This window comes from Opisthocomus hoazin, chromosome 3 (genome assembly GCF_030867145.1).
Source record: "Opisthocomus hoazin isolate bOpiHoa1 chromosome 3, bOpiHoa1.hap1, whole genome shotgun sequence".
NCBI classification, from domain to species: Eukaryota; Metazoa; Chordata; class Aves; order Opisthocomiformes; family Opisthocomidae; genus Opisthocomus; species Opisthocomus hoazin.
The window spans coordinates 49,050,361-49,062,456 of record NC_134416.1 but is presented as its reverse complement, the minus strand read 5'-3'; the positions used below and the strand labels follow the sequence as shown (position 1 = coordinate 49,062,456).

The window sequence follows — 12,096 nt, the reverse complement described above, 5'->3', positions numbered from 1 at the left end:
AATTGAAATGCAGATCTGCATTGTTTATGAAATGGCTGTGACAATACAGATAACTTAATCCTGGGAGACATTATTTCTAGAAACACCTATTCTCAAGAAAGCGGCATGAGCAGCTCTTTTACTGCTGTGAATAGGGAATTGTTCTCTCCTTTGCTTCTTTACGTCAAGCAATCAGCTTGCAAACTTGTTGGCATTTGCTCCAAGAAAAAAATGATCAAAAGTTTTCTGCTGGCTACAAGCCCTCCTGCCCTTTGGAAACGTTCTGTTAACCGTGAACGATTTTTTCTTGGTGTCTTTAATCAACAGTAGCAAAGATTTAAAATGAGACAAGATCTGGTTGTATGTGAGAGAAATGAAAGGTGCTTTCCTGGGGAAGTGTCTACTCTTCTACAAAATCTGGTGGCATGAAGACTGGGAAACTGTGCCAGGTGCAACCTCAACTCCAAAACTATTGGGTTTGGCTGGCAGTACCAAGACTTCATGTCCCTTTCCATCCACCCCGTTTTTAAACTCGCTCTCAAACATATTGTCTTCTACCTTTGTCCAGCAGCTGCTTGTTTTTTTCGCAAATATTCTCCAGATTCCAGGCCATTCAGTTAAGTGTGTGTAACGTTGTGAAGGATGACAAAGATATTTCTTTTGGAGAGTTAGATTTTACCAAAGATGATGGTCTTTATATTGTGTCTTTTGTTTGTTCAGTTTGCCAGGCAGCTCTACTATTTGAGCAAATCTTGAAAAATTAATTTGACTACAAAAGAAATCTTTTTTTTTTTTTTTCTTTTTGATATGCCTTCTCTTCTGCATTTGTCATTGTAGGCTGCAAGTAGCAAGGGAGCTCTCTTGCTAAGTGGGTTTTCAGTAGAAGAAAGAAAATTGATTTGCACTATGTAGCTGGCTGACGATCTTTTCTTCTACATTATTGGAAATATCAAGGGTTCAGGGAATATTCACTGTGTCAGCAGCCTGGTGTCTAATGAGGTTGTTTGGACTCTGTTCTATGAGCTACAGTAAAACCTTTGAATCATGCTAACCACAATTTGATTGAAAAGTGGAGGAGGGTTTTTAACAGTGAGCTTTAAGTAAACTGCATCTTTTTGAATTTCCTGGGCAGCTGCCTTTCTCTCTATGATGTACCATGCCTGGAGATGCTGTTAATGAAATGCATAATTATGTGTTATATAATAAAACAGAGCTAGCATGAAGGTGGCTAATAGATTATAATGATGTGGGGGCCTGAGAAACTCAGGACCATGGGGGTTGTTGAAAAGTGCCTCCAGTGATGAAGAAGATATTTAAAGAGGTTTGAATAACTGTGCTAATAAATTAATTGTGGTCTGTGTGCGTGTGTGTGTAAACGCCACTTTTCAAGATTTTGTATATAGAGAGAATATTGGAAAAAAATAGGTGCAATTTACTAGGCTGCTGATGTATGAAGTGTCAGTGCCGAGTGCTTCCAGCGCCTATTAGCGCTGCCGGCTTTGCATAGACGGGTGCCCTAGGCAAAGACATTTTTGGCACAGCCTGCCGCACCCGTAGGATCAAAAGGGGGGAAAAAAAAGTCTGGCAATATGCACAGAGAGTAAATTACATCCTAAAGAGCAGCCTCTAAAATGCAGGCTTGGAATGAATATCAATAAATGAAACATCATGGTTGATAGCTGAAGAGTTGTAGGCATTTGGTGGCTGCCCTCAACTTCCCTCCTTCCTTTCTCTGCTTTTGTCACCTTTATTTTATCTCTCCCTCTGTTCCTGTCCAAGATTCTTTAGGAACTGGTTTGAGCAGATAGATATTTTTAAAGGAGAGGCTGCATAACCTTCCAGCCCTGGACCACATGGGCTCCTCATGGCACTGGGCTGTGGCTGGGCTGGCTTGGCTGCGGTTCTGGGCTTACAAGGGCCTGTCTGCCGGGAGAATTAGTATGCAGGGAGCTCCTGCATGAATTTACAGCCTGCTAGTTACTTGGCACCAATTCCCTGGGTGGATGCTTCTAGTACTGACTAAGAGTGCTTTTGTGCAGGTTAGCTTTAAAAGTGCTTTTGTGTGAGTTAGGCGGGCTCGTTTTTGAAGGTGAAATATGTTGGTTTTCACTTCCCAAGCATCAAGGGTACCCAAATGGGCAGTTAGTGCAGAGGAACTAATACGCAGTAAATTCTCACCCAAGCTCACTGCACGCTAACTTCCTCATGCAGCTGAGTCCCGAGGCTCTGCTCTTTGTCTCTCTCGGCAGGGAGCAGATGGCCTTTCTCTAAACAGAGAATACTAATAAAGGCTTATGAAGAGTACATATATGTGTGTGTGTAGGTCTGTGTGTGTCCATATGTTAGTATAAGATGACTTCGATCTCTCACAGTTCTTGGATTAAATTGTGCTTCTTTGAGTTTTATCAAGATACCCTGAGGAGAGCTTTGCTGCTGCATTACCATCATCCTTGTCATTAATGGACTTAGGTTTTGAAGAATTCTTCCTTTTTCTTTGGTGCTAAGAGCGGCATACTTTGTCTTTTTCTTATATGAGTGACTGCATCTTTTGTGTGTGAATCTTTCTTTGCTGTGATTCCCTTCCCCAGCATTTATTATTTGACCTCTGGAGTTTATTCTTGAATTTGATGTGCTTTTATAGCTAACAAATGTTCTCCCCAAATTTGAGAACCTCTAGTAAGAAGGAACTAAGGTTTTCTCTAGCTTTCCAAGTACTTGGATGTGAAATCAAGTAATTTTTTTAATGAAACTTTTACTTTAGGCTGGCTTCATGGATAACTTGATCTATAATTAGTGTAGTTTCACTTTATCTTAAGGTCACATAATGGGTTAAATTTTCATGCAAAGTTTTCTTGAAATGTATAGATGTTTTTTTCTGGTTTTCGTGCTCATACTTCAAATGTGTCATTGATTTCTAAGTCACCTGATGATTTGCTTTATGTTTTTGCTCTAGTATTGCTTATTTACAAGAAAATTCCGTACCACAAAAATTGCCTCTCCAGTTTCCATCCGTAGTGAGAGTTCAGGACAACTCTATCAGCTCCATTTTGGCCAAGGTTTAAGTCTACTTACCTGCGAAAGATATTGCTCAAAATGCTTTTAACATGTCTTTCTTTAATGACCTCAGCCATGCTAACGTGCCAAAGATAAACAGCATTTCTGCTCAGCAGGCGTTAACTCCTGGAGGAAGTGAAGTCCGGCGCTGAACCCAGAAGCACTTGCTCTGAGCGTTCAATGCGGTGTTGTAGAGAGGAGCCATTCCTCCCTGGGATCCCAGCGCTCAGGAGAGCTGCAGGGCTGGGGAAAATCAGCACAAGCCTCAGAGTTTCTCAACAGCGGATGTAAAATGCTGCTGAATATTTGTGACAACAAAGGATGAGGGCCCGGGCAAGGCTAGCTTGACTGTTCCCGCTAGAGGATGGGAGGGTAGGAGGAAGGGATAAAATGGGGTGAAAAACAAGGAGGGGAACCTGGAAAGCCAGGCTCTGGTTCTTGCTGGTTCTTGCTGTTCTGGAGATACTCTGCATAGGTTAAAGAAATCACCTGAGAGTGTTTCTTAGAGTTTGAGTGTCAAGAGTTTTTAAATGTAGAGTTTTAGAGTGCTTTTATAGCTTTTAAGAGTGTTTTTATATTATTTTTTAATGCCTGTTTTGTTCCAGAAGACTTCCCCATAGCAAGATGCTTTCAAAAAAAACCTTAAAAGGAATCCACAATAAAGGAGTCTCCATCTGTGTGAATGAATTGCGGCAGATATGATGAAGCAATTCTTAAAATCCCACAGTTGCTGTTTTCCTTTCAACTGACATGTTCCTGGTGTTTTAAAATAAAACAGTTGAATACCAGGTTTAAAGAGACATTCAGAGAATGCTGTGATGTTATTAGAAATCTCTGGCTGTGTCCAAGCAGAAAGGACAGTTGCATGACTGTCGTACACGGCTGACCATGCCATATGAGTCCCTTGTTGGGATATACTGTAAATCATCCTGGATGTTATCTTTCCAAACCCAGAACAGAGACAGTAGGAGGGCGAAAGAATAAAGCCTGGATAAATTTGCTACAGCTTATCAGGCAGAAGTATGTTTACTGGCATTCTTTGAATGTAGATTCTTGGAGTACTTAACAATCTCTAGCTAATGAGGTCTATTAAATGGCAATGTGTTGCAATTCACTTTGTCTGAAATGGAGAGAAGTTTCTTAGCACAAGCCTCTTAGTGCTGGGAGGAAAGTTTGCATATTTAATCCCAGGATGATTGCTAATGAATACACCTTTTTAATAGGATGCAATGGTAGGAGAAATAGTGAGAAGTGAAAGGGGATAGTAATTTTTAATAAAAATTGTATTAAAGTAGTGTAAAAAGAATATTTCTGCACGGTCATTTTCACCATGAAAAATATTTGACTTTGTTCTGAGTTGGACATAAGCAATACTAAGTGCATTCCCATTACTCTTTACGTTGTGTATGAGGATTCACTTTACTCCAAGGCAGTTGTATTGGTGTGCTTCATTAAGTCGCTGCCACTGTAGCTGTTAGACATTTGCAGTAGTGGATCAAGTGAACTCAGTCTGCCTTTGCGCTGCAGTGAGCGAACAGCACTGTTACGGTGGCTGTGTCCAGCTGTGGAGAAAAAACCAAATAATTGAAGGGGGATAAAGTATTAAACATGCTACATACTTTGCCTATGAAGGGAGAAAGCGCGAGTGTACTTGGGCAAGATGTTTCAGGTGAGATACTATAATCTGTGCATACACTTTGTTTCTCTACAACTGGTGTCACAGTGCAACTTTCATAGATTCGCGGTCATGGGGACAGGGATGCCTGCACTGTGCCTTGTATTGCTGAATGCTGATGTTCCTGCTGCTTGATCTCCTGAGCTGGACTTCTGTTGAAAGCTTCTTGTTCCCTTTTCTGGCATCCTTCAAGACAGTGTTTGTACAAGGAGCTTGTTCTGTCAGGAAGCAGCAATATGGGAAAACAATTTTATATCTCCTGAGCTCAGCAAGCAAGAAAAAATATTTGGATTTGTTTGCATTTTTTAATATTTGTCACAATGCCAAGCTATTTTAAGCAATTTGGCTACTCTGTCTCTACTTACCCCCCTCTGATACTTCAAAATTATCACAAGCCACCTGAAATATGGGAATCAGATGTAAGTTTTAATGTAAATGCAGTGCTTCAAGCTGATAGGAACAGGAGGGGGAGCTGTCACTGCATCCGCCAAGACTCTCTGGTGGAAGTGTTGATTGATTACCCATCCCGGGGAAAGGAGAGGGAGCGCCTTTTCACTTTTAGCAGACTGAATTGTTTCCCGTTCCGTTGCAAAAGAAGTAGGTAGTCCATTGCCTGGACCATTGCCGTTGCCTCCAGGTATATGAAAATATGGAAAGTCCTTTGTTCTCTTTTCTCCTTAGGTAGAGATCACAAATGATGTCCAGTCCCTGGTACTGACAATGCTGGCTGTCATGGTGGCCAAGATGGTTGGTGACTTGTTCAGTGCATCCCTGTACAGTTCCCTCCTGAAGCTGAAACGCATTCCCTACTTGGATGTGGAGCCTTTTGTTTGTCACAAGAGAAAATGGTGAGATCTCTTATGCTACTGATCTGTAAGTTTTCTGTGTCATGTTCTGGACGGAGACTGTGTGGGTTCTCTGAGACCTGGAGCTTGAACGGACAAATGAGTAAAAGGAGACCCTTATCCTGAACAACATCCCCGCAGTGCAATGTGCTGTACAAACAGAACAAAAGAGATGCCCTTTCTCTTCAGGTCTATGGTAGGATCTGAATTACCACTGTCACGAGAGTCCTGAGAGCAGTCAGTGCTCTATAATGCCTAGTTAGATGCTGTTTATTAGTAGTCAAATTGGTCCGATGGAGAATCTCATAGAGATTTTCACAGACAGTTGTAATTCTGCTACTTGTGAGCAGATGCCGTAGAGCAGAGAAACAAAACCAGAGTAAGTAGAGTCCCTTATGGTGGACTTTGCCTTACCCGACTTCTGGATGACTAGTCTGGGCTTCCTATGTGTTTGGTGCCACAAGATGTAATTTTTCAAGCGGTGATTCCTGTCATCCAAGAAGAGCAATTTAACACAGGTAGGATGAATTGTCTTCTGGAAGTGCCTCACTGACTAAATGAATAGCTTGGAAAAATCTTATGTTTTTTCTTTTTTAACTTACATTAATTCACCTTGTCCCATTTGTCTTCCAGTGTGTGAGCCAGTGTCAAAAATTTCAGTCTTTCTGTGGGCATTTATAACCAGCAATAAGAACCATTTTCTCTCTAAATGTAGGTGCAGGGTCGATAGGTAGTGAGAACTCTATGCTATCGTCTTCTATAAAATAATTTGCAGAAATGCTGATTCTTATAGATAGGTATTCTTTAGGAATGAATTAGGTAATGTGGTGAAGAAACAGGAGGAAAAATGAATTTATTTATTTACCACAGAAAGACCTTTTGTTTTTCTTAAGGCATATTTGGGTAGTAAATATCCACAACCAAAGCTTTTTGCAGGACACTTAAGCTGTCATTTCTCCCAGTATTGAGGTCTACTGTACAATCTCGTAGTTTGAAAAGACCCTTTAGAAGAATAAAATATTGGCGACTCGTTCTGTCCATACTTTATAATTTTCTTCCAAAAATAGCCAGATCTGAAAGTTTTTAGCAGGCACATTGAATGCTGGGTATAATCTAAGTGTATTTGACATAAGAGGAAAAAGAGCCAGCAATGTGGTAGGAGGAAATAAAACCAATCTGTGATATTATGGATGACTTCTATATGTAGCATGGCAGATAAAACAGAGGGGAAGAAGCCATAGTTTCTCATGGTATTCCAGTTAGATGGCAAGTCCATGCAAAGAATTATAGCTGCTTTCCTGGTTCAGAGTGAGGTCCTATTCACTTGAAGGACAAATATATATATATATTCATATATACGGTATAAAATTTCATTTCCCTCCCACTCCTTTCCCTTTCCTCCCCAGAAATATTAAAAGAAGTTTCTGGATAACTTGGTCACAAAATATGCTGATACTTTAAAGCAAAATACATAGTATCACAACTTGGCAAAGATTTTATAGCTAGACACTTTACGGGCTGTCAAGTCTTAGTCTAAATCCACTTAGACATAGGCTGATACACATCTGAGCTGGCAGATACACGTGCTAAGCCACTTTCCATCATATTTGAAAAGCCTTGGCAGTCAGGTGAGGTCCTCAGTGACTGGAAAAAGGGAAACATCGCACCCATTTTTAAAAAAGAAAAAAAAATTAGGATCCCAGGAACTACCAGCCAGTTAGCCTCACCTCTGTGCGCAGTAAGATCATGGAACAGATCCTCCTGGAAGCTATGTCAAGGCATATGAAAGACAGGGAGATGATTAGACACAGCCAATATGGCTTCACAAAGGGCAAATTGTGTCTGACTAATCCATTGGCCTTCCACAATGGAGTAACTGCATCAGTGGACAAGGGAAAAGCTATGGATGTCATCTACTTGGAGTTCTGTAAGGCCTTTGATATGGTCCTGTACAACATCCTTATTGCTATGTTGGAGAGATAAGGGTTTGATGGATGGACTATTCAATGGATAAGGAATTAGCTGGATGGCTGCATCCAGAGTTGCAGTCAAAGGCTCAATGTTCAAATGGAGATCAGTAATAAGTGGTGTCTCTCAGGGGTCCATGCTGGGACTCGTACTGTTCAATATCTTTATTACTGACATAGTATAGACAGTGGGATTACACCCTCAGCCAGTTTGCGGATGACACCAAGCTGAGTGGTAGAGTTGACATGCTTGAGGGAAAGGATGCCATCCAGAGACATCTTTGAGGCTTGGGCAGTGGGCCAGTGTGAACCCTATAAAGTTCAACAAGGTCCTGCACCTGGGTGGGGGTAATCTCCAGTATCGGTACAAACAGGGTAATGAATGGATTGAGAGCAGAGAAGGACTTGGGGATATTGCTAGACGAAAAATTAGATATGAGCTGGCAATGTATGACTGCATCCCAGAAAGCCAATTGTATCCTGGGATGCATAAGAAGAAGTGGGGCCAGCAGGTCAAGGGTGATGATTCTCCCCATCTACTTCGTGCTCGTGAGACCCCACCTGGAGTACTGCGTCCAGCTCTGGGGTCCCCAGTACAAGAAAGGTATGGAACTGTTAGAACAAGTTGAGAGGAAGGCCATGGAAATGATCAGAAGGCTGGAACACCTATCCTGTGAAGAAAGACTGAAAGAGTTGAGAATGTTCTACCTGGAGAAGAGAAGGCTTTGCAACCTTTCAACACTTAAAGGGGGCTTATAAGAAAGATGGGGACAAACTTTTTAGCGGGACATGTTGCAATAGGACAAGGGGTAATGGTTTTAAACTGAAAGAGGGTAGATTTAGACTAGATAGGAGGAAGGAATTTTTTACATTGAGTGTGGTGAAACACTGGAACAGCTTGCCCAGAGAGGTGATACTTGCCCCATCCCTGGAAACATTTAAAGTCAGGTTGGATGGCACTTTGAACAACCTGGTTTAGTAAAAGATGTCCCTTGTCCACAGCAGGGGGGTTGGAACTAGATGATCTTTAAGGTCCATTCTAACCCAAACCATTCTTTGGTTCTATGGCACTGGCTCATTTCTTAATCTCTCCAGCATACTTCTTGGATGCTTTGTTAACCTTGTTATCCCCTCAAAGAAATGAAGCTTCACCATTCAGCTACCGTAGACCTCCAGGATTTTGACTGATCCCTAGATCTGTCATGTAACTCAAGGGAACTCTGCTTTATAATCTCTCTCTTAAAGTCATGTCATGATCGAAACAAATCATGAAGCCTAACATGCAGTCTTTGTAAGAATTCACAGAATCACAGAATGTTAGGGGCTGGAAGGGACCTCTGTGGGCCATCTATTCCAACCTCCCTGCCAAAGCAGGGTCACCTACAGCAGGCTGCACAGGACCTTGTCCAGGCCGGTCTTGAGTATCTCCAGAGAAGGAGAATCCACAACCTCCCTGGGCAACCTGTTCCAGTGCTCCGTCACCCTCAGAGGGAAGAAGTTCTTCCTCATGTTCGGACGTAACTTCCTGTGCTTCCATTTGTGCCCGTTGCCCCTTGTCCTGTCGCTGGGCACTACTGAAAAGAGTCTGGCCCCATCCTCCTGACACCCACCCTTCAGATATTTATAAGCATTTCTGAGGTCCCCTCTCAGCCTTCTCTTCTTCAGGCTAAACAAGCCCATCTCCCTCAGCCTTTCCTCACAGGAGAGATGCTCCAGTCCCCTCGTCATCTTTGTAGCCCTCCACTGGACTCTCTCCAGTAGCTCCTCATCTTTCTTGAACTGGGGAGCCCAGAACTAGATGCAGTACTCCAGATGGGGTCTCACTAGGGCAGAGTAGTGGGGGAGAAGAATCTCCCTCGACCTGCTGGCCACACTCCTCTTAATGCACCCCAGAATGCCATTGGCCTTCTTGGCAACCAGGGCACACTGCTGGCTCATGGTCAAATTGTCATCCACTAGGACACCCAGGTCCCTCTCCGCAGAGCTGCTCTCCAGCAGGTCCGCCCCAAGCCTGTACTGATGCATGGGGTTGTTCCTCCCCAGGTGCAGGATGCTTCACTTGCCCTTGTTGAACTTCATCAGGTTCCTCTCTGCCCAACTTTCCAGCCTGTCCAGGTCTCGCTGAATGGCAGCTCAGTTTCCGGTGTATCCACCACTCCTCCCAGTTTGGTGTCATCAGCAAACTTGCTGAGGGTACATTCTAACTCTTCATCCAGGTCATTGATGAATAAGATGAACAAGGCTGGGCCGAGTACTGACCCCTGGAAGACACCACTAGTTACCGACCTCCAACTAAACTCAGCGCCACTGATGACAACCCTCTGAGTTCTGCCATTCAGCCAGTTCTGAATCCACCTCACTGACCACTCGTCCAGCCCACACTTCCTGAGTTTCCCTAGGAGGATGTTATGGGAGACTGTGTCGAAAGCCTTGCTGAAGTCGAGGTAGACAACATCCACGGCTCTCCCTTCATCTACCGAACCAGTTATGCCATCATAGAAAGCTATCAGATTGGTCAGGCATGATTTCCCCTTGGTGAATCCATGCTGACTACTCCTGATAACCTTCTTTTCCTCCACTTGCTTGATGATGACCTCTAGAATGAGTTGCTCCATCATCTTTCCCCGGATGGAGGTGAGGCTGACCGGCGTGTAGTTCCCTGGGTCCTCCTTCTTGCCCTTTTTGAAGATTGGAGTGACATTGGCCTTTCTCCAGTCCTCAGGCACCTCTCCTGTCCCCCAGGACCTCTCAAAGATGATGGAGAGTGGCTCAGCAATGACATCTGCCATCTCCCTCAGCACTCGTGGGTGCATTCCATCGGGGCCCATGTATTTGTGGGCATCCAGATTGCTTAAGTGATCTCTCACACAGTCCTCCTCGACTAGGGGAAGGTCATCCTTTCTGCAGGCTTCCTCTTTTCTCCAGGGCCTGGGATTGCTGAGGGACGGCCTTAGCACTGAAGACTGAAGCAAAGAAGGCATTCAGTAGCTCTGCCTTCTCCGCATCCTCCGTCACCAGGGCACCCACCTGGTTCAGCAGTGGCCCCACATTTTCCCTAGTCTTCCATTTGCTGCTGATGTAGTTGAAGAAGCCCTTCTTGTTGTCTTTGACATCCCTTGAGAGATTCAGTTCCACGTTAGCCTTCCTAGTTGCATCCTTGCATGCTCTGACAACATTCCTGTACTCTTCCCAAGTGGCCTGTCCCTCTTTCCACATTCCATGGACCTTTCTCTTCCACCTGAGCTCTGCTAGAAGCTCCTTGCTCATCCATGCGGGTCTCCTGCCTCCTTTGCTAGATTTCTTTCTCAGGGGGATGCACCGCTCCTGAGCATGGAAGAAGTGGTGTTTAAACAGCAACCAGCACTCTTGGGCCCCACTGCCTTCTAGAGCCGTGACCCACGTGATTCCTCCAAGCAGGTCCTTGAAGAGGCCAAGGCTAGCTCTCCTGAAGTCCTGAAGATTTTGATCCTACTTTTCGCCCTGCTTCCTCCACGCAGGATCCTGAACTCGACCATTTCATGGTCGCTGCAGCCGAGTCTACCTCCGACCTTCACATCCTCAACCAGTTCCTCCTTGTTTGTTAGTACAAGGTCCAGCAGAGCGCCTCTCCTTGTTGGTTCCTCCACCACTTGCATCGGAAAGCCATCATCGATGCTCTGCAGGAACCTCCAGGATTGCGCCTGCCTAGCTGTGTGGTCTTCCCAGCTGATGTCAGGGTGGTTGAAGTCCCCCACCAGCACCAGGGCCTGTGACTGTGAGGCTGCTTGCAGCTGCTTGTAGAAGGCCTCATCAACTTCCTCCTCCTGGTCAGGTGGCCTGTAGTACACACCCACAATAATGTCACCCATATGAAACTGTCCCTTAATTCTAACACATAAGCTCTTGACTCGTTCTTCATCTGCACCCAGGCAGAGCTCAATACATTCCAGTTGCTCCCTCACATATAGAACAACTCCACCACCTCTCCTTGTTGGCCTGTTTTTCCTAAAGAGTCTGTAGCCATCCATGACAGCATTTTAGTCATGCGAGTTGTCCCACCACATTTCTGTGATGGCGAACAAGTCATAGCTGTCCTGCTGTATAATGGCTTCCAGCTCTTCCTGTTTATTGCCCATGCTACGTGCGTTGATGTAGGCACACTTGAGCTGGGCTGTCAATCTCACATCTGACACTGGCACGCAACACCTGGGCTCATCTCAAGTGAGCTGGGCGATGTCCGCTTCCCCTTCGAACCTAGTTTAAAGCCCTCTCAATGAGCCCCGCCAGCTGGTGGCCAAGAATCCTTTTTCCTCTTCAAGACAGCTGGACTCCATCTGTCACCAGCAGGCCCGGTGCTATGTAAACCTCCCCATGATCAAAGAAACCCAAATTCCACCGATGGCACCAGTCTCTGAGCCACCTGTTAATTGGGTGAGTTTTCCTGTCCCTTTCAGTGCTCTTCACTGCCACTGATGGAATGGAGGAAAACACCACCTGCGCCCCTGATCCTTCAACCAGTCGCCCCAGTGCCCCGAAGTGCCTTTTGGTGGCCTTGGGACTTCTCTCCGCAATCTCGTCCCCGCCAACCTGCATTACC

The 12,096-nt window shown here is 44.5% G+C and overlaps 1 protein-coding gene across 1 annotated transcript in view; it reads left to right on the top strand.

The window, feature by feature from the left end:
- Window positions 1–12,096, top strand: part of LOC142360851 (chloride channel protein C-like) — an 85,059-nt gene that overhangs the window by 36,872 nt on the left and 36,091 nt on the right. Inside the window, exon 12 of the mRNA XM_075416184.1 lies at window positions 5,390–5,556. Coding sequence (XP_075272299.1) covers window positions 5,390–5,556 — 167 coding nt within the window. The remainder of the gene's footprint in view (window positions 1–5,389; window positions 5,557–12,096) is intronic.